The 22888-nt window shown below is 43.8% G+C and overlaps 1 protein-coding gene across 25 annotated transcripts in view; it reads left to right on the forward strand.

Annotated features, from left to right (window-relative positions):
* LOC137417329 (serine/threonine-protein phosphatase 6 regulatory subunit 3) overlaps positions 1–22888 on the forward strand; it is a 238253-nt gene that overhangs the window by 141603 nt on the left and 73762 nt on the right. For all 25 annotated transcript variants that reach the window (XM_078782967.1, XM_078782965.1, XM_078782970.1 and 22 more), the window contains 4 exons: positions 4336–4401; positions 4872–4984; positions 5166–5279; positions 20116–20245. In XM_078782967.1, coding sequence (XP_078639093.1) covers positions 4336–4401; positions 4872–4984; positions 5166–5279; positions 20116–20245 — 423 coding nt within the window. The remainder of the gene's footprint in view (positions 1–4335; positions 4402–4871; positions 4985–5165; positions 5280–20115; positions 20246–22888) is intronic.

A 22888-nucleotide genomic window follows, 5' to 3' on the forward strand; every position in this document is an offset into this window, starting at 1 on the left:
GATTTATAAAGTTAGGCCTTAAATCCTTAGAAGGAAGGATTAAACTGATTAGTCAATCGTGGTTTGTTAAGTCGTTTGCCTTCAGTGGGTGCCTGCAGTGTAGCTTGTTTCAAGTAAAAATAATAATGATCTTTATTGTCCCATATCCAGGGAAATTCCTCTTTGGTGACACCATAAGTTCAAACATCATGAAAAAACGTCATGAAAAATCATAAAACATCAAAAGGAACAAGAAAGAGCAATCAGACATTGCATACCCTCGCCAGGTCGTGTTTTTAATGCTTTTTAAGGCTTTTGTGTTAAAAAAATATGGCAGCCGAACCCCACCGATATGATTGGCGTCACCATTTTTCTTTTTTCTCCACCAATTTATCTCGAGATGACCCTCAAGAAGTTTCATCCTGATCGGATGAAGTTTTGTACTTGTGGAATTATGACGTCATGATAGAGGCACCTATGACGTCATCATTAACATATGTTATTCCCCATTGAGAGTTCTTCACAATGAGCCATGTTTCAATTTTTTCTATGCAGCGTTTCGGAGGTAAATAGGTGCAAAGTTTTTCGGTTTTTCTAAGATGGCGCCCGTACCACGTGATCTATGATGTCATCATTTTTTTTTCTCCGCCAACGTATCCCGAGGTGACGCTCAAGAAATTTCATCTTGATCGGATGAAGTTTTGGACTTGTCAAATTATGATGTCATAATGGAGGAACCTATGACATCATCATCATCATTATTATTATTATTGTATTTTATTTTATTTTTTTTGGTATACAAGATGGAGGCTCGTGCAAGAGCTAACATGAATCACAAAAAAAAAACCCGACACACAAAACATAAAATAAAGGGAGTGGGAAACAAGATGGGGGGAGAGGGAAGCACACAAGTATAACAGCAGAGGATAGGGACATCGGGAGAGAGCTTGGGGGGGGGGGGGGGGGTAGGCACGAAAGGGGGGTGGGGTGAATATGAATGAATGATCGTTTTAAGGCCATTTTTCCCCGCTAAAGCGGGGGTTGGCCTTGCAGGCCCCATGACAATCATGGTTCCCTGTTTGAGGCAATGTTTTTATGGCCGGATGCCCTTCCTGACGCCAACCCTTGGTCACGCTCTTACGATGCGCATGGATACAGTGTGCCTATTCTGAATCGGGGTATACACCGTGATCATTCATCCCAGCAAGCTGGTACTCAATTTGCCGACCTCGGAAGGATGACAGGCTGAGTCAACCACCCTGGCGTTAATTCAGCGATCGACCGGGATTCGAACCCAGGATCCTAGGATCCCAAGCCGGCACCCTGACCGCTAAGCCAACGCCAGGCTTGACCAGGGGGTATAATCACAAAAACCAGGGGCGGATGAGGTATAAACCACATGGACACTGCTCTAGGACTTCCAGGAAAATAAGTTGGTATTTCAAAAAAGTGGATCTGGGGTGAATTAACGGGGATAGAAAAGATCAAAGTTTTGGATGGGGGGAGATAAGAGATGGTGGTGAACAGCTGTTTTAAAGACCTGGACGGAGGAGTGGAATTGAAGAGAGTGAGGGAGTTTGTTCCAGAGGCGAGAGAAAAGAGGAATGAAGGAGTGAAGGTGAGCAGAGAGTCTTGATTTGGGCAGTTTAACCATAAGAGGGTTGCAGGCAGATCTTGTGCGACCTGTAGGAATATTTGCGGGACAGAGCCCAGAGAGAGCTGGGGGGGCAAGGCCAGAAAGGAGTCGGTAGAAGACGGAAAGACCACCAAACCTGTCTGCGGTGAGTGAGTGAGAGGCCCTTGGAGTTAGCTTCATCGCGGGAGATTCCAATGATTCTGAATGCTTTGCTTTCAACAGCGTGAAGACGAGCTAGGTGTGAGGCAGGAGCACCAGCCCAGAGGGGAGAGCAGTATTCCATTGAGCTGCGGATGAAAGCCTTGTACGTGGTGAGGAGCTCAGGTGTGCCAAGGAAGGACTTCGCACGATGGAGGATGCCCAGTCGGCGACTGGCTTTGGAGGCCAGATTTGAAATGTGGTTTTCCCAGGAAAGATCATGGCAGATAGTGAGACCCAAAAGTTTGAGTGACAGAACTTCTTGGAGAGGATTATTCAGAAAGTAGATGGGAGGGTTGTCCAGTCGGTCTTTTCGGAGAGACATCGTAAGAGTGTGAGATTTGTCAGGATTGAAAGACATGTTCCACTTGTTTGCCCAGTCTGTGATTTTGTCCAGGTCTGCAGAGAGTGAGGAGGCTGCAGACTGCCGATCTGAGGGATGAAGAATGGAGCGACAGAGAGTAGAGTCATCAGCAAAGAGATAGAGAGGATTTTCAAGAGAGTCGGAGAGATCATTGATGAAGACTAAAAAAAGCACAGGGCCCAGAACAGTCTTGAGGAACTCCAGCCTGAACATGAAGGGGAGATGAGAGAATTCCATTCAGAGCCACACGTTGACTGCGACCGGAGAGGAAGTCCACAAGCCATGCGTGGAGATTTCAATGGATACCGTAAGAGGAGAGCTTGGTGAGCAGAGTGGGGTGCCAGACCGTATTGAAGGCACGTGATATGTAAAGGGAGACAGCTCTAATTTCCTGTTTGGCATTGAGGACCTCCATCCATTGCTGAGAAAGCAGTAGCAGCATGTCCAGAGTAGAGTGACCAGGTCTGAAACCAAATTGATGATCAGAGATCAAGCCATTGGAGAAGAGGAAAGATTTCATATCTGAAGCAATGATGGATTCCATGACTTTACTGATAATTGAGAGAAGGCTGATTGGTCTGTAGTTGCTGGGATCTGTTTTTGCACCTTTTTTGTGCAAAGCGGTGATGTTGGCAGATTTCCAAGCAGATGGCAGATGACCTTGAGCAAAAGAGAGTGTGAAGAGAACAGAGAGAGGGAGTGAAAGAGCGGAAGAACAAGATTTTAGGACCCGTGGGCTGATGGCGTCAGGTCCAGTTGCAGAATCAGAGTCGAGGGTTGACAGAAACTTTTCCACCTTGTCAGGAGGAAAGGACACAGAGTCCAGGAGCAGCTGGGTACGACTGGGTACGGTGGGTACAGAGAGGGATGGGTTTGGGACACAAGATTTAGAGGCAAACACAGAGTTGAGGCATTCAGCTTTTTCACGCGCGGAGTCAGCCGTGTGGCCGTTTGAGGTGAGGGAGGGGATGGAGGGGGAACAAACGGCAGAAACAGATTTGACCAGATGCCACCAGGATTTGGGAGAGGGAGATAGATAAGAGAGTTCTGTCCTGAGAACGGGGAGATATTGTTTCCTGGCTCTCCTGAGCATGGACACACACTTGTTTCGGGCTTTGTGAAAGTAAATGAGATTTCCTTCCGTTGGATTTGCTTTCCAGGAGACGAAAGCAAGTTGTTTCTGGGCAATAGCCTCACCACAAGATTCCGTGTACCATGGACGGGAGGAAGCGTATGACAACTGAAGACGAGATGGGATAAATCTGTGCATGAGAGAGAGCAGTTTACTTTGGAAGAATTCCCAGGATGAGTTGATGTCAGAGGCGGTAGAGATGGGAGACCAGTCCAGATGGTTGATGGCTGCTTGAAGACCATGCCAGTTGGCCTGAGTGAAATGCCAGACTCGTCGACGCTGAGGAGGCTCTCTGAGAATGGTCAGAGAGATGTCCACTTTAACAAGCACATGATCAGATGAGCCGATTGGAGCAGAAGAAGAGCAGCAGACATTTTCAGGGAAGTTAGTCATAACCAAATCCAGAAGAGAACCTGAAAGAACCTTTCTCGACCTGAAACTTGATACATGACTTTATTATGACAAGTTTGAGTTTCGGGGCGTTTTGCCAATTTTCCATGGAGTTTTGCCCTTTTTCGATTTAGAAAATATCAGATATTATACATGGGTCAGTTTTGCACACTTTTTCCCCTTACCCTTTAACATATTCAACTGAAACTTGGTACATGGCTTTATGATAAGTTACAGAATAAGTTCGAGTTTCAGGAGCTTTCTTCAATTTTTCAAATGTTTCAAATGGCTTTACTATGCAAAATATTGGGACTAGTAGGGGACAGGTATTGCAAAGTAATTCTCCCTCTTGTTTTATTCGTCCTCTACCCAGAGGGGACTATAGGTTTGCTCTCCTTCTGTCTGTCCCACCTGTGGTTTTCTCAACTTTTTTCAGACCCTTTAACATATTCAGATGAAATTTGATACATGGCTTTATTATAAGTTGCAGAACCAGTTTGAGTTATGAGGCATTTCATGAAAAAAAATTTTTAAATGTAGTTATTCCCTTTTTGCTTGGAACAAGAATGCTCAATGGGATCCATAGGGGACATGTATTGCAATGCAATTCTCCCTCTTGTTCTATTTTCTCGACAGTGGTTGAACGAGCAAAGGCTAATACAGCGGCTTATCGACCTCATCCATGTTTCACAACATGATGATGTGAGTACATCCTGTAATGCTTTCTCTCTTGTGTCTGCTGAGTGAAGGGAGGCCATATTTTGGACGTTTTAAGGCCATGCATTTGCTATTAACATTGAAGTACAAATAACTTTGCTTATATAGTACTTATTATATAGCTTATTTTGCTTGTATAGTAATTCAGGGGATCTTTCGTACTTTATTAATATAATACATTGCATTTATACCAGCATGACACCCTTTGCATTTATCGAAGCTGTAAACGGTCAGCAACAAGCATCGATTGAAGCGTGCAAGTGTAAGAGGCAGTTCCGTGGACCATGATGTCCATCCACGGGAACTGCAAATACGCAGCATACAAAAATCGTGTGAGAGTAGTGATTTCAGCATGTGTAGTTTCTGACACAATGAAGGATGCTTGGTCGTCATTTACTTCCTCATTGTCACCCAGCTACATTGACTTCCTGTGCATTGTGCTGTTCTTGCTGTAGAGGCATTCTAACGCTTCTCAGTCGCTGTGCGACATTATCCGCCTGAGCCGGGAACAGATCATCCCAATTCAAGAAAACCCAGAGCCTGACCCATTGCTCACCACCTTGGAAAAGTATGTATGTTCTTGGCTGCTCACTCGTACATTATATGTTTGGGGGTAAGGGGAGTAAATGGTGATGTCTACTTGCTTCATTGCAGAGCACAATACTTAGAATGTGGGGAAAAAGCACTGATATCCCTTCTCCCCAATTCATCATGGTTTGTGAACAAACATTTTCTTGTGGGTTATGCAGAGAGGAGACAATTAAGAAACTTGTGGGAAACATGTTTGATGGAGAGAAGAATGAATCTGCACTTGTTAATGGCATTCAGGTGCTCCTCACTTTGCTGGAGACCAAACGAGCTGGGTAAGAACGTTTTGACACTTTGTTTCCCTATATCTGCTCAGACTCTTTGGGCTCTGGTATTGTTGATGATCTTGTTGCTTCTATCAGTGTTGATCATTCATGCCAAAGGTGTTGGTTGGCAGCATGGCTCAGACCTTACTCTCCTTTGAGCAGTTTCATTCGGCTTTCATTCCACACCATGTTATTCGCTGTTGTCTTGGTGCTTTGCCGGTTGGGCCTTGCATAATCCAGTGCACCATCCACTCATTTGGGTGGGTCGTTAACCTGGGATTGCATATGCCAGTATTTGCTGGTAGTTGATAAGATCCCACAATTTATTTCGCAAGAGTAGGCAATTGTTTGTCAGCACCCTGACAAAACTCTGCATTCCTGCTCTAACTTTTGGGGGAACTTGCATCAACCAGGCTCCCAGAAATGATGCAACTTGCGGTCAGTTTCTGCATGTAAATGAATGGAAGACGTGGTAGTAGAGCATTCAGTTTTGAGAATTAGATACTCGTACTTTATACACACAGTACATTATTACCCCATGCTCGTGTAGGCGGGACGAGCTGGGGGCGTGGCACTTGGACGAATGGAGCGAGCAGACCATATGACCGAAGCCGAGCCACGCTGCATACATCTTTCAGTTCTCAAACAGTCGGATAATACCTTGCACATATTTTCTCAGCTGTCGTAGTATAAATATCGTTTGGACTGAACTCAAAAGAGCTCAACGAAGAGGCAGTACGCCACCAACTGTTCTTTTCAGAGCAACAGCCCAACTCCTCTGGAGCGGCGACCGATTTATAATGCATTTTCGCATTTTCTCTCCTGCACCTAGACATGCTTGCACTCACCACACCTCATATCATCTCCAACCCGCATCATTAGACACCACATTAATTCCTCCCACCTTTACCCCTCCCTTCAGCGTTGGGTCGCGGGAGCACAAATGCTCCCGCCCAGGAAGCGAGAGACTGTGATTCTCGCACTGTCTGTACACCCAAAACACAGAGCTGTAACGATATAAAAGTACTGCAAGAGAAAGGCTAAATAACTTGCTATTCAATGTACGCACACGTGCACCCACACACATATCTCGTCGTTATGTTAAGGTTGCATACATTGTCCAACATGTCTATAGTGGTTCTCCAAGCTTTTTCACCCCTCAGCCCAAATTGGGTTAAGGGGTATTGTCGTCCGGGCGTCCGTCAACTTTTGGTTTCCGTCAATTTCGAGGAGAACGGCTTGTCCAATTAAATCCATTTTTGCAGTGTGTGTGATGGGGTTGAGTAGAGGAAGCTTCCTTTCGAAAATGGGCACGCTGCGATTTTCAATATGGCCGCCACGGCAGCCATCCGGGCGTCCGTCAACTTTTGGTTTCCGTCAATTTCGAGCAGAACGGCTTTTCCGATTAAATCCATTTTTGCAGTGTGTGTTGGGGTTGAGTTGAGGATGGTTCCTTTCGAAAATGGGCACGCTGCGATTTTCAATATGGCCGCCACGGCAGCCATCTTGAAATTGGTTTCCGTCAATTTCAAGCAGAACGGCTTGTCCAATGAAATCCATTTTTGCAGTGTGTGTTGGGGGTTGAGTTGAGGAAGGTTCCTTTCGAAAGTGGGCACGCTGCCATTTTCAATATGGGCGCCACGGCCGCCATCTTGAAATTGGTTTCCGTTAATTTCGAGCAGAACGGCTTGTCCGATTAAATCCATTTTTGCAGTGTGTGTTGGGGTTGAGCAGAGGAAGGTTCCTTTCGAAAATGGGCACGCTGCCATTTTCAATATGGCCGCCACGGCAGCCATCTTGAAATTGGTTTCCGTCAATTTCGAGCAGAATGGCTTGTCCGATTAAATTCATTTTTGCAGTGTGTGTTGGGGTTGGGTAGAGGAAGGTTCCTTTCGAAAATGGGCGCGCTGCGATTTTCAATATGGCCGCCACGGTAGCCATCTTGAAATTGGTTTCCGTCAATTTCGAGCAGAACGGCTTGTCCGATTAAATCCATTTTTGCAGTGTGTGTTGGGGTTGAGCAGAGGAAGGTTCCTTTCGAAAATGAGCGTGCTGCGATTTTCAATATGGCCGCCACGGCAGCTATCTTGAAATTGGTTTCCGTCAATTTCGAGCAGAATGGCTTGTCCGATTAAATTCATTTTTGCAGTGTGTGTTGGGGTTGAGTAGAGGAAGATTCCTTTCGAAAATGGGTGCGCTGCGATTTTCAATATGGCCACCACGGTAGCCATCTTGAAATTGGTTTCCGTCAATTTCGAGCAGAACGGCTTGTCCGATTAAATCCATTTTTGCAGTGTGTGTTGGGGTTGAGTCGAGGAAGGTTCATGGGCGTGCTGCGATTTTCAATATGGCTGCCAAGGCAGCCATCTTGAAATTGGTTTCCGTCAATTTCAAGCAGAACGGCTTGTCCGATTAAATCCATTTTTGCAGTGTGTGTTGGGGTTGAGTTGAGGAAGGTTCCTTTCGAAAATGGGCGCGCTGCGATTTTCAATATTGCCGCCACGGCGACGGCAGCCATCTTGAAATTGGTTTCCACCATGCATGGGCTGAGGGGTTACACCCGCTTTGCGGTGCTATTTATTAAAATACTTGTCATCCTGCATACATTGGCCAACATCGTGCATACAACGTCCTGATCAGTTCAGTGTTCTTGCTCTTCCACGAGCCTTGACTCTGTATACAAGAAGAAATGAGGAAGAGACGACTTGCTTGGTATCATCATGCACAACGAAGATCAGAAGATGAAGCAGTAAAGAAAGGAATAACGATTGCGGTAGAAGGAAGAAGGCCCAGAGGACATGCTAAAAAGACATTGATTGAAAATGTAAACAAATAGATGGAATGTCTTGGTTTGCACTAGACGGATGCAATGGATAGGTCCGCATGGAAGAATGGCATCATTCAAACAAAATTTGGGCCAACGACATTTCAAAGTTGGCCTCCAAGACCAGTTGCTGACTGGGCATCATCCGTCATCCTTCCCTGGTACACCTGTGCTCCTATCTATCTACAAGGCTCTCATCCGCAGCTTAATGGAGTACTGCTCTCCCCCTTGGGCTGCCCCCCGTGCGTCACATATTGCTCAGCTTGGCGCTGTGGGAACCAAGGCCTTCAAGATCATTATAATCTCCCACGCTGAAGCTGAGTCAATGGGCCAATCACTTCATCAACACAGACAGGTCAATGGTCTCTTTGTCTTCTAACACCTCCTTTCTGGTCTTGTACCTCTGTTCTTTCTGTACTTTGTCGTCGTCCTCGGGTATCTGCAGGGCGCACACGGTTCACCAGAAACTGCCTAAATCCAGAACCACTGCTCATCTCCACTCATTTGTTCCCTCTCTTTTCCTGCCTGTAGAAGCAACTTCCACCCTCTTCAATGTCATTCTTTCCTCCAGCTCTTCAAGACAGCTGTTCACCACCATCTCAAATCATCCCCCATCCAAAACCATGATCTTTTTTTACACCAATTACACCACCCCCACCCTTCCCAACATTTTGCTTCTGTATCATCTTGTCCACCCCTTGTGTGTTCTCCCCTACCCCTCATCGTTACCCACATCCCTTGTTTGTCCGGCTGTCTATTTTCTCCTTCTGCCCTTCCATTGTCATTTCCCCATTCTCCCCTTGCGGTACCTTTTGTTATGTTGCATTCCAATCCGTTCTGTGTGCTGGCTCTTCCACGAGTCATGGCTATGTATACAAAAAAAATTCCTGAAGAAAAAAAGGAGGGAAATGGTCGTAATATGTTTATTGCTATTTATGTGCATGCTGTCTGGACAACTACAGCAGCACTTGGTTGAGAGCATACTTGCCAGGCTGAACAGTTTACGTTTTGTATCCACTGATGGGTCATATCTGGATCCGTACCTTAGCCAAAATAGAATCGGCTTTTCTTGTTACTTACCAAACTCATCCACCAAGTTTTGTCATAAGTCGTCCACAACTTTTTGAAGTATTGTGCCATATATAGTTTTTGGCCCGATCACTCGATGGTGAAGAATCACTTAAAAGTATTAAAAAATGATTGTGTCCGGATCCGGATTCGGATCTTCACCAAAATTGAATCGATTCATCCTTGTCACACACCCAACCTGTGCACCAAGTTTCGGCCGAATCCATCCATAACTTTTAAGATAGCCTGTTAACAAATAGACAGGGGTGAAAACATAACCTCAATCCACCTTTGGCGGAGGTGCAATAAATGTAATTTGTCAAAAGTGACATTATGGTTCGAGTGTCGACTCTGAGTCTGCAAGGTGGACAGTTGATTCTGACCATGCTCATGTCATATCGAACAATTTTAAAATATGTGCTGCTTCCTCACTGTGGAAGCAGTGGCAAGTGGGGATGGGAACAATTTCTTCTTCATTGCCTCTCTGACAGTTAAAAGAAAAGTGACATCACAATATTTGTGTCGCCAGTACCCTGAGTGTTGCCGGAAGTTAGTCACGTGAAAAAGTAAGTACACCCCATGTAAAGTTTTGACTTTTCAACATATTTCAACATACAGCTATTTGATCTTCATTTCAACAATATTGATAGATAAAGGTGATATAATATAACAAATATCATGAAACATTTACATTTTGTAGTCCATTGTATAATTTAAATAAACACAAATGCAAATTTCGCATGTGGAAAAAGTAAGTACACCCCGACATTTATCACTACTTCAAATACCTAAACTTAGAATCAGGTGCACCAGCTCAGGTGCAAATGATCAGAACATTGTTTGAGAGGATCTTGGAGGAACCTGTCTTATTTAAACCTCAGACATTTAGTTTGGTTTGCTCTTAGTTGTTGAAGTGTGCGGCGTCACCATGCCTAGATCAAAAGAGCTCTGAGGCCTTCAGAAAGAAGGTTATAGATGCCTACGAGTCTGGGAAGGGATTTACAAAAAAAAGATCTGCAAACAATTTGAAATCAATCATTCGACTGTCCGGAAGATCATCTACAAGTGGAGAAGAATCCAAGCAACTGCCAACTTGTTCAGGCCAGGCCGCCCCAGCAAGTTCAGCCTGAGAGCAGACCGCAAGATGCTGAAAGAAGTCTCTTAAGAACCCCAGAATGTCATCACGGGACCTACAGGTAGCTCTTGCCACTGTTGATGTCAAAGTGCACGAGTCTACCATTACAAAGAGGCTGCACAAATTTGATCTACATGGGAGGTGCGCCAGGAGGAAACCTTTGCTGTCCATAAAGAACATCCGGGCAAGACTAAAGTTTGCCAATGAACACCTCGGCAAAGACCAGCACTTCTTGAGCAATGTGCTCTGGACAGATGAGTCAAAGGTCGAGCTATTTGGTCAAAGTACCAGAAGACATGTTTGGCGAAAACCAAAGACAGCATTTGACCACAAGAACCTGATACCAACTGCAAAGCATGGTGGTGGAAATATTATGGTTTGGGGCAGCTTTGCTGCATCAGGGCCTCGGCAGCTCACCATCATAGAATCCACTATGAATTCTTCATTGCACCAGTGGGTGCTTGAGGATAATGTGAGCCATCTGTCGGAAAGTTGAAGCTCAACCGAAGGTGGACCTTGCAACATGACAATGACCCTAAACATACCAGTAAATCCACCAAGGAATGGCTGAAAAGAAAGAAATGGAGGGTTCTGGAATGGCCAAGTCAAAGCCCGGATCTAAATCCCATCGAGATGTTGTGGGGGGGGGGGGGGGGGGGATTTGAAATGATAGTCAGATTCACTATGTAATTTCGTTGGAATTTTTGGGGGATTTGGAAAACGATATATTTTTGGAAACTATTGTATAGTCAGTCAGAAAACCAATGCTGCTATTTGCACAGACTCCTGTATGGCGACCATCTTGGATTTTCAAAATTGCCGCCGTAGAACTAATTTTTCCCAATATCTCAGCTTCTAAATAACATAGAGCTTTGATTCTAACGGCTAAACATACATTTTCAAGGGCCCTGAATCCAATGGTAACAAGTTCGATAAGCTAGACATGACCATAGAGCTCCTATGTGGCGGCCATCTTGGATTTTTCAAACTGGCCGCCGTAAAACTGATGTAACTCACCTTCTAAAGAGCACAGAGCTTTGATTCATCATCGAGTAAAGTCATCATCATCCTCATCATCGCTTTCGTTCATCCCATCTTGAGAGTCCTCATCATTTTGGCACTGGATGTCACACTGACAAAGGTCTGTACAAGCCAAGTTGTTTGTTCTGCAGGAACATCTAGATGAAGAACAGTCTGTTTTGCACTGACATCTAACCATTTGAATGATGGCCTTGGGGGCTGGAGGCGCCTCAGTTGTGGTTGGTTTCACTTGTCCATCCGTGTCTTTGTAAAAGCCGTTTTGCAGGGGATTCAGCTGAGGATCCTGTTGAACAATGCTTGCCTGACCCCACACTCTGGCTTGGATATGGACTCTAAGGATGTGCTGCTTGAGAGCTCCAAGAGTAGGAGGAAGCCTGTCACTTTCTGCCATGTGTTTGCAAAAGAGATACCATCGTAGTTCGGGGATGCTGTCGATGTGGATGCCATTTGGAGAGTAAGCAACGCATACAAATTTAGCTAGTGTGGACAACATGTCCTCCGTCACTTCAGTTGCATCTGAAAGCATTCGCACGGTGTCTATGACATCTTCACTTGCTTTGAGGTAGACATGCAGCCAGGTTGCTTTGCCTATTCGAGAGAACCTCCCAGTGTTGTCTGCCCCTGTGAAAGCATGAAAGGCTGGCAACGCCTTTGCTCTTTCGACCCCTAGAGCTGTCCACAGTGGCTCTATTTGAAGTTGAAGTATTCCAGAGGCCATGGAAATGGATGTATTCCTCAGCAGTAGGTCATAGTTTGCTATGACTCGTACCAGGACATCTGTGTCGGGAGAGAAGAACACCAACTGCGCATCATGTGGGTTTCGCTGGGATGCCAGCACGGCCTGGTGGATCAACAGGGTGTCAGCTTCTTCATGGTTGTTGTCCTCGAAGAGCAGGTCACTGTTGCTCCTAGTACGCCCTGAAGCAGACGTGATGATCAACTTGGATGAGTGACTGTTGTATTCAAGAGTTTTCGCTGCCAGATAGTCAGTCAGATCAGCCTTTGATTTGTCATGAGAAAGGAATCTGCTCATTGGGATGTGTTTGATGTTGGTGTCATCTCTGACTTGATACTGTACTGCATCTTTTCCTTGCCTTCTTTTAGCCCTGGTAGCACTCTTCAGAGAATCGTTTTTGTACGTGTCAAAGACCAGTATGATCTCATCACAATCTTTTGTTGTTCTCGTCATCGCCATCACTTGTGATTGCAGAATGAACCATGCTTTCCTCACATGCATCTGGACAGTAGAGGATGTCCGATTTTCTTCGGTCTTTTTGGAGAACAGATGTCACGCTTGGCAACTCAGTGAGGATTCTTTCTTTCAGCCACTTTCTATTGAATGTAGGTACATGCTTTTCCAAGTGTTCTGCACCAATCATATTGACATAAGTGGTTTCAATGTCATCCATGGAGAGATAAGCTTGGTTTTGTGTTTTGACATCTATCAGGTTGATCATCTCAATCAGACTTGCCGTTGCAGCAATAGTTCTTTGTCTGCGCTGCTTCTGTTTGCGCTAGGTCTGTCTCGTACAACATGGAACACATGTCTTCTCCAACAAGATTTGTGGTACCGAAGGTCAATTGCGTGTGCATCACCTGGTGAGATACATGTGTTGAATCGTGTTTTCAATAATGCATCTTGGGACTGCTCTACAGCCTCTCTAAGCTCTTGACCAGCATTTTCAGTCCTAACCTGGTAGAGTAGTTGGCCATCATCTTTTTGGCAGAAGAAACTGCTCTTTATCCAGTGGCACTGTACACGAGCGTGTGAACGGGGATGTTGCATCAGATGTTGATGAGCCTGGCTCGTCCATTTCTGTGCTTCCTCTCTTCTGTCCGCGTTTTTTTGCAGTATAGTGTCCAGTTGTTACTGCATGCGCATGGCGGTCTCTGGCACGTTGTATCTCGCTCTTGTTAGTTGCACTGGAGTAACAAGTGCGATGCCAAACTGCCTTCTCTGTAGAGAGTGTTTCTTTTGTACTGTTTTGGAGTCGTTTATGGACTTGAACGTAGATGCCATCATGCAAACTGGCCCTTTCTTCTCTTGTCTTCAATAAATGTTGGTAGGAATCTATTCTGGGGTTTAACACCAAGGATCCTTTCTTGACATCATCAGCCTTGCATAAAATGCACTGCTTCCAGTTCGTGGACTCCTGGTTTCCACACTAATACAAGTGCAAAAGTGGTTTGCTGCACCAACACAAGTGCGAAAGTGGTTTTTCAACACTAACACAAGTGCGAAAAGTGGTTTTTCAACACTAACACAAGTGCGAAAAGTGGTTTTTCAACACTAACACAAGTGCGAAAAGTGGTTTTTCCACACTAATACAAGTGCAAAAGTGGTTTTGTGGTACCCACTCAGTATCACTCCCCAGCACTCCCCAGCCGGCCCGCTCTGAAGGTTCGGATCAGGACACCGGGATTCATTCCGGTCGCCTGGTCGGCCCGTAGGTGGGGGTGCGGGGCCTGTCACGGAACGTCAAAACAAACGGCCTGCCGGGGCCACCCAAAAGTCGGTCGTGAGGGGCGCGTCCACTAATGGAACGCCTCTCGCTTCCCAGATCGAGGGCCACGTGGTCAGGAGAACCTCGTCCATTCTGGTTGCCTTGCCGTCCCACCGTGAGCGCTGGTCAGGGTGTACTTCAAACTAAGCTTAAGTGTCAAGTGTTAAGTTCCTCCTTGCCCTCGCAAGGGAAAGGCTAGGGTCAAGCTCTTCCAAATTTCCAAACACTAGAAATTGGACGTCTCAAATTAATTAATTAATTTGTTAATACATCTCAGTCGCCCGCGACCTCTCTAGCGCGGGTGTCGAACCAGTTCATTTCCGGTGCGGCCGGGCCGAGCATCGACCTGGCCGTGGCCGAAGCCGTTGGTTCCGCCGTAGCATGCTAACGCGTAGGCTTGCGCGTCCCTGGTCCGCCGGGGCTCCGCAGGTGTCCTACCGTGCCTGACGCCGCTATTCTCTCAACTTTCGGGAGTAGGCGCCGGTGCCCGGGGACGGATTTCGCTGTCTAAACATGGTAGCGCTAGGCCAGTGGGACCGCCGGGACCCACGTGCACTCACAAGTTGTTCTGCGCGTGGGCGGCAGTATCAGACCGGGGTGCCCAAACGCTCCCCGGCTAAAGTTCATCCTGAAGCGCCCACATTGTGCGGACAAACCCCACCAATTCGAGGGCCACGTGGTCAGGAGAACCTCGTCCCTTCTGGTCACACTGTGCCTATCGGCCGGCCTCGAAGGCCGAAATTGTGTCGGTTACCGATCCTTCGGGTTCGGAACTATGCCACCCTGAGGCATTCCCACGGGAACATGCCCCGCCCCTTCACCATCTTGTTGCATCTCACTCATAATGTGACATGTAGAACCTGCAAAGACAGCAAAGCAAAGGGAACCGTCACCAATATATACAACCACCACCACAGACATATTGATGTATAATAGGCTACAAATACACTACCACCATCACTACAATATCAGGTATATTGCTCAGTATATAAATAATACAAAAACACACGCTGTAAACTAATTATTTTCCTCAGCTGTACCCTGGGGATCAAACTTATTACTTTAGTAGCTTGTCCACCCGTAAACAGATTTTAAGTTCTAATGAACATTAGGAGTATCTGTGTGTTATTTGGCAGCACGCCACAAAGGCCCACAAAGGGCAAAACACTCGCAGTAGAATAGTATTTCTCATTACAGTCAACACAGTCAGGTTCAGCATGTCCAGATTTTAGATTTCGTTGGATTGTTTTTGGGATTTAGAAAAATCAAAGCTCCGTCTTATTTAGAAGATGAGATCCTGAGAAACATCAATTTTACGGCGGCCAGTTTGAAAAATCCAAGATGGCCGCCACATAGGAGCTCTATGGTCATGTCTAGCTTATCGAACTTGTTACCATTGGATTCGGGGCCCTTGAAAATGTATGTTTAGCCGTTAGAATCAAAGCTTTATGTTGTTTAGAAGCTGAGATATTGAGAAACATCTATTTTACGGCGGCCAGTTTGAAAAATCCAAGATGGCCGCCACATAGGAGCTCTATGGTCATGTCTAGCTTATCGAACTTGTTACCATTGGATTCGGGGCCCTTGAAAATGTATGTTTAGCCGTTAGAATCAAAGCTCTATGTTATTTAGAAGCTGAGATATTGAGAAAAATTAGTTCTACGGCGGCAATTTTGAAAATCCAAGATGGCCGCCATACAGGAGTCTGTGCAAATAGCAACATTGGTTTTCTGACTGACTATACAATATAGTTTCCAAAAATATATAGTTTTCCAAATCCCCCAAAAAATCCAACGAAACTTTAAATCTGGACATACTGACTACGTGCTGTGCATGCAAGAAATCCCTCAAACATCACACAGCTGAAAGAATTCTGCATGGAGGAGTGGGCAAAAATTTCTCTCAGTCGATGTCAGAGACTGGTAGACAGTTATAAGAAACGCCGACTTGAGGTTGTTTCTGCCATAGGGGGCAATACCACCTATTCGAGCCAAGGGTGTACTTACTTTTTCCACAGAAGGAAATGGCATCTCTGTTAATTTTTTGTTGAATAAATTATTGCAAAGTCAATTTTTCATTGTTTTTTGTTCAATTAGATCACCTTTATCTATAGATTATTGTCCCCCGTCGCACAGCGTAGCGAAGGGGGACTATGGCTTTCCCCTCCGTCCGTGTGTCCGTCCGTCCGTCCGTGTGTCCGTCCGTCCGTGCGTGTGTGCGTGCGTGTTTGCGTGCGTGCGTGCGTAAGCAAAGGACCACATTCAAATTTGGTGTGTGGTGACAACCCACGTCAAAATCCAAGATGGCCGCCGCCATGTATGTCTGATGCCATATATATGTCTGAACCTTGTGAGCGAAATCTATCTATAATTCCAGTAATCTCTGTGTGTGTGTGTGTGTGTGTCTGTGTGTGTGTTTGTTTGTCTGTGACCGCTGTTTCTCGACAACCACGGGTCCGATATACTTTAAACTTGCCAGGTATATTGCTGGGGACCCGAGGATGTGCCTTTTCAAGGTTTCATATTAATCGGACAAGTAGTTACCGAGCTATGTCCAAAAAACGATTCAACCAATCAGAGAGCAGCGAGCTATCACGTGTGCCGAACGTGCCGAACAGACTCTGCCTCGGACGGCACATTTGAGAGCGTATTCATTTATTTCACGTTGGCAAACTATGTTGGCGTTAAACTATGTTTTAAAACTAATTAAAACTAACTTGCGATTCTTTCGCTTTCCTGCGCGTTTTTGCACGCTATGGCGATTTCTTTACCAAACTCCGCAAGCCGTTCGCTTTGGACCAAACCATTTCATGTAAATAGAGGGGGGGGGATTGTCACCGGACTCGCAAGCCGTTCGCTTTGGACCAAACCATTTCATGTAAATAGAGGGGGGGGATTGTCACCGTACTCGCAAGCCGTTCGCTTTGGACCAAACCATTTCATGTAAATAGAGGGGGGGATATAATTTTAGATATATATATAGTACGGGCATGCCCTAGTATCTTGAAAAATAAGCAAAGTACCAACTTCTAATCTGGTGTGTGGGTGTATCTAGGCATAAGGAAGAACGCTATTGAAAATTGGGTCGCCACGTCAAAATCCAAGATGGCCGCCGCCATGAAAGTCTGAAACTTGAGATGAATATCTTGAAAAATAAGCAAAGTACCAACTTCTAATCTGGTGTGTGGGTGTATCTCGGCATAAGGAAGAACGCTATTGAAAACTGGGTCGCCACGTCAAAATCCAAGATGGCCGCCACCATATATATGTCTGAACCTTGTGAGCGAAATATCTCGAAAAATAAACGAAGTACCAACTTCTAATCTGGTGTGTGGCTGTATCTAGGCACAAGCAAGAAGGCTGTTTAAAATTGGGTCGCCACGTCAAAATCCAAGATGGCCGCCGCCATGTATGTCAACCTTGTGAGATGAATATCTTGAAAAATAAGCGAAGTACCAACTTCTAATTTGGTGTGTGGGTGTATCTCGGCATAAGGAAGAACGCTATTGTAAATTGGGTCGCCACGTCAAAATCCAAGATGGCCGCCACCATATATATGTCTGAACATTGTGAGTGAAATATCTTGAAAAATAAGCGAAGTACCAACTTCTAATTTGGTGTGTAGGTGTATCTCGGTATAAGGAAGAATGCTATTGAAAATTGGGTCGCCACGTCAAAATCCAAGATGGCCACCACCATATATGCCTGAACCTTGTGAGCGAAATATCTTGAAATATAAGCGAAGTACCAACTTCTAATCTGGTGTGTGCGTGTATCTAGGCACATGCAAGAAGGCTGTTTAAAATTGGGTCGCCACGTCAAAATCCAAGATGGCCGCCGCCATGTATGTCAACCTTGTGAGATGAATATCTTGAAAAATAAGCGAAGTACCAACTTCTAATTTGGTGTGTGGGTGTATCTCGGCATAAGGAAGAACGCTATTGTAAATTGGGTCGCCACGTCAAAATCCAAGATGGCCGCCACCATATATATGTCTGAACATTGTGAGTGAAATATCTTGAAAAATAAGCGAAGTACCAACTTCTAATCTGGTGTGTGGGTGTATCTAGGCATAAGGAAGAACGCCATTGAAAATTGGGTCGCCACGTCAAAATCCAAGATGGCCGCCTCCATGTATGTCTGAACCTTGTGAGCGAAATATCATATCATAGCATGTTTTCTGCGTCTTCTACTTTGTCAACTCACATCACTTCACCGACGGGGGACCTAGGCGTAACGCTTGTGTTTAAATGAAGATCAAATATTGATATGTCCACATATGTTAAAAAGATAAAAAACATTTCATGGGGTATACTTACTTTTTCCACATGTGAAATTTGCATTTATGTTTATTTAAATTATACAATGAACTACAAAATGTAAATGTTTCATGATATTTGTTATATTATATCACCTTTATCTATCAATATTGTTGAAATAAAGATCGAACAAGTACAAATACATTCAAAGTACACCGCCCCATGCCAAATAATTAAATATGCTGCAGTGCGGCATTGCCAGGGCGCCTCCGGCACCCGGCAATACCGCAGTACAGCTCATTGAGGCTGCATTGGGAGGGAGAGGTGTACACTAATTGATTGATTAATTGTATAATTAAAATCAATAAAAGATTATCACAAAATATTTTCATAATCGATTGGCTAATCGCATAACTAAACCACCAGTGCTTCATCCGAAGATGTATCTTTTAGAAATTTAATCAAATAAGTCATTAATAAAAAATTTAATAATTAATTGATTAATCAATAAGTAATTCATCGATTAATCAATAAATAATGAATCGATTAAATGATTAATCAATTAATCAAAAATATCCTTGATAGCCACATCACTTGGTCACTGTCATGTCCAAATATTAGCTTCCCAGCTCAAAAGGTGCCTGAGATATTGGCCAAATGAGAAAGAAAATAAATCAATGATTAATAATGAAAATAAATAAATAATAATCATTAAAAAATTAAATTATCAATCAATTCAGTCACAGAATACATAAACCACCACCATTTCATCAGAATCTGTAACTGGGGGGAAAAAATTTTTTTTAGTAATTTATCGAATAATTAAATAATTAATCGATACATTGATTAATTGATTAATCAATAAATCAAAAATATCCTTGATAGCCACATCACTTGGTCACTCATGTCCAAATATTAGCTTCTGAGCTCAAAAGGTGCCTGAGATATTGGCCAAATGAGAAAGAAGATAAATAAATGATTAATAATGAAAATAAATAAATAATAATCATAAAAAAATTAAATTATTAATCAATTCGGTCAGAGAACACATAAACCACCACCATTTCATCAGAATCTGTAAGTTAAAAAAAATAAAAAAAATTGTCATTAATCAAATAATTAAATAATTAATCGATCAATTGATTAATTAATGAATTAATAAATCAAAAATAGCCTTTGCAGCCAAATCACCTGGTCATTGGCATGTCCAAATATCAGCTTCCTAACTCAAAAGGTGCCTGAGTTAATGGTCAGAAGAGAAATGAAATTTAATTAATTAAATAAGTACTTAATTAATCGCTAATAATTAAATAACTCATCAATTAATTGATTAATCAAAAAACAAAAAATACCGTTTTTGACAAAGGACTTGCTCACTATTGTGCCGAAATTTCAGCTTCCTAGCTCAAAGGATGGCTGAGATATCGCCCGGACAAACAACCAAGAAAACAAGAAACCAGAGTGAAAACTGAGTACTCTCTTTCAGCGTGCGTCACTGCCGAGCCCCCTTCGGTGCCCAGCAATGACGATTTGCAATGCCTGGAGATGGCATAGGAAAGGAGCGGTGTACAATAGCTGTATGTTGAAATATGTTGAAAAAGTCAAAACTTTACATGGGGTGTACTTACTTTTTCACGTGACTGTATGTTACTCCCCCTGAGGAAGTGGTGTGTGTGTGTGTGTGTGTGTGTGTGTGTGTGTGTGTGTGTGTGTGTGTGTGTGTGTGTGTGTGTGTGTGTGTGTGTGTGTGTGTGTGTGTGTGTGTGTGTGTGTGTGTGTGTGTGTGTGTGTGTGTGTGTGTGTGTGTGTGTGTGTGTGTGTGTGTGTGTGCGCGTGCGTGCGCGCGCTTTGTTTGTGACTGCTCTTCCATGAGCCTTAGACCCTGTAAAATAAAAAACAAGTAACACTTTCCGTGATACTTGGTGACTCAAAAATATGTAATTAAATGTTTTCAAAGAGCAATAAAATTTGTAATGACAATTGGTCTGCACTAACAAGCCATTAACTGTCTCTAGGCCTGAAAGCCAAATGGATATGTTTCCGCCTGGTGTTGAACGTCCTGGAGTTCCTGTGAGCAGCAGTACACTGAATGGGGTCCGTGCCCGTCTGAAAGACTTCCACACGCTATTGCTGGACCCACCCAAGGTACATGTTACCCCTCTTGAACTTGTACAACAAGGTACTTGTTACCTTGTTACCCTGTAATTCGAAAAACTATTTTAAAGGTATTTTTAGCCCCCATTGGATATAGTCCGAAACGGGGGCATATGGATTTGGTCCCGTCCGACCGTGTGTCCGTGTGTCCGCAACCATATCTCGGAGATGTATGGACCGATTTTTCTCATACTTGGCACAAAGACAATACATGAAGGTATACAGATGCATATCGTCTTGTTTCGCAATGCGATCAAAGATGGCCGACTGGTGGCCATTTTAGTAGTAAAAATCCCGATGTTGAGTTCGTCTTTAACCATTTCTCGGACATGCATTTACCGATGTTGCTCAAACTTGGCACACGGATAATGAATGATGGGTTAAATATGCATGTCATCTTTTTCGAGATCAGATCCGAGATGGCTGACTGGCGGCCATTTTGTTACTTAATCATGTCCCCGTCCATTTCTCGGACATACATTGACCGATTTTCTTCAAACTTGGCACAAAGACATTACATGTGTATACATATGCAGAAGATTTTGTTTTGTCATCCGACCAAAGATGGCTGGCAGACAGCCTTTAACATACAACAACAACATGCATTTTAAAGGCCATTTTCCCTGCTAGAGCGGGGGTTAGCCTTGCGGTCCCCATGACGATCTTCTCCATTTTGCCCTATTTTCTGCATCTCTCCTTGTTAACCCCCTTGCCCGCATTTCTTCTTCCACCATCTTTAGCCAAGTCTTTCTCGGTCTTCCCCGTCTTCTACTTCCTTCTACATTCATTTCCATCACTCTTCTCAACCAGTCACTTTCATCCTTCCTCAACACATGACCAAACCATCTCAACCTGTTCCTCTTCACAGCATCAATCACAGGCTCTATTCCCATCATCTTTCGCAATTCATCATTTGTCTTCCTCTCTCTCAACGATACTCCGCACATCCGTCGAACCATGGGGGCTAAACCATGGCTAAAACCATGGCTAACCATGGCTAAAACCATGGGGGTTATGACATTTTGGCTTGTTACCCTCACCTGAGGAGCCGTTTGTTTGTTTGTTTGTTTGTTTGTTCCATGGGGAATCAAATATGTTAATGATGATGTCATAGGTGCCTCCATTATGACGTCATAATTCGACAAGTACAAAACTTCATCCGATTAAGATGAATTTTCTTGAGCATCATCTTGGGATAAATTGGTGGAGGGAAAAAATTAATGACGTCATCTGTCACGTGGTTCGGCCGCCATATTTGTTTTTAACACAAAAGCCTTAAAGACCACTGAAAACACATCCTGGTGAGGGTCTGCAATCTCCGATTGCTCTTTCTTGTTCTTCTTGTTTTCTGAAGTATTTTACCCTGATTGTTGCTTTGATGCATCTTCAGATATGTAGGGTACCACATACCATTCAGGCTGCGGAACCCTATTATTTTTGTTGATTATTATTTTTATTATTATTATTATTACTATTATTCCTCAGCCTGGATTTTGCGGGTTTATTCCCTTTAAAATGTATTTTCTCTGCAACCATTGGTCCGATTTACACAAAATTTTCAACAAAGGAGCGCCTCCTCCTGTAGAAGTTGATAATGCTAATTATGACATCATAGGTCATGTGGTATGGGAGTCATCTTGGAAAAAAAAGAAAACTTTTCCTCTATCTCCAAAACCACTCCATGAAAAAAATTGATTTGGCACATTAAGAACTCACCATGGGGAATAACATATCTTAACCGTGATGCCACAGGTGCCCTTCATTATGATGTCTTAATTCGACAAATACAATGCTTCATCTAATGCAGTATGAAAAATTTAGAAGGTGATCTCGGGATAAATTGGTTGAGAATGTGCCTTGGCAGCCATATTGGATTGAAAATCCAAAGCTTCAAGAATCTTCTTCTCCAGAATGGCTGAGTCGATTGATGCGAAACTTCTCACAAATGATGTACTTATCCTTTGGGAATATGTTTTACAAACGATTAAGTCATTGGTCGCATGGCCTGGCAACCATATTGGATTTTATGCAAAAATCAAAGTAATCTTTTCTCTGAAAGAGCTGAATGGATTGATGCGAAATTTTAACCATATGGTTGACTACCCATGGGGATATAATGTTGGTTAAAAAAAACATAAAAACATCTTACAATTTTATCTTCTCCAGAATGGCTTACAAGATCGATGTGAAACTTCACGCACATGATCAATGAGTGTTTTGGAATATAGTTTGCTAATTAAAACGTCATTGGTCAGATTGTCTGGCAGCCGTTTTTTAAATTTATTTTTAATCCAAGTAATTTTCACCATCAGCCATGATATTTTCAGGGCCACCACATAACAAAGCTGGCCTCCAAAGAAAGCCACAGATTGGGCATCCTGTATCGATCCAATCCTTTCCTTGGAAAATCAGAGGTACCCACTGTCTACAAGTTCTTTGTCTCGAGATCAATGGAATACTGCTCCCCCTTATAAACATGTGCCCACCATCACATATTTCTCTCCTTGATACTGTTACGGTTTTTAGAACCTTCACTTTGTAAATTTAGTATTAAAATTTCCTATGTACATTTCCCCTTTAATTGGCTGTTAATTGAAATGAGTGCACCGTAGCTAGTCCATATACAAGCACGTA

Source organism: Myxine glutinosa, chromosome 8, assembly GCF_964187855.1.
Source record: "Myxine glutinosa chromosome 8, kmMyxGlut1.1, whole genome shotgun sequence".
NCBI lineage: Eukaryota > Metazoa > Chordata > Myxini > Myxiniformes > Myxinidae > Myxine > Myxine glutinosa.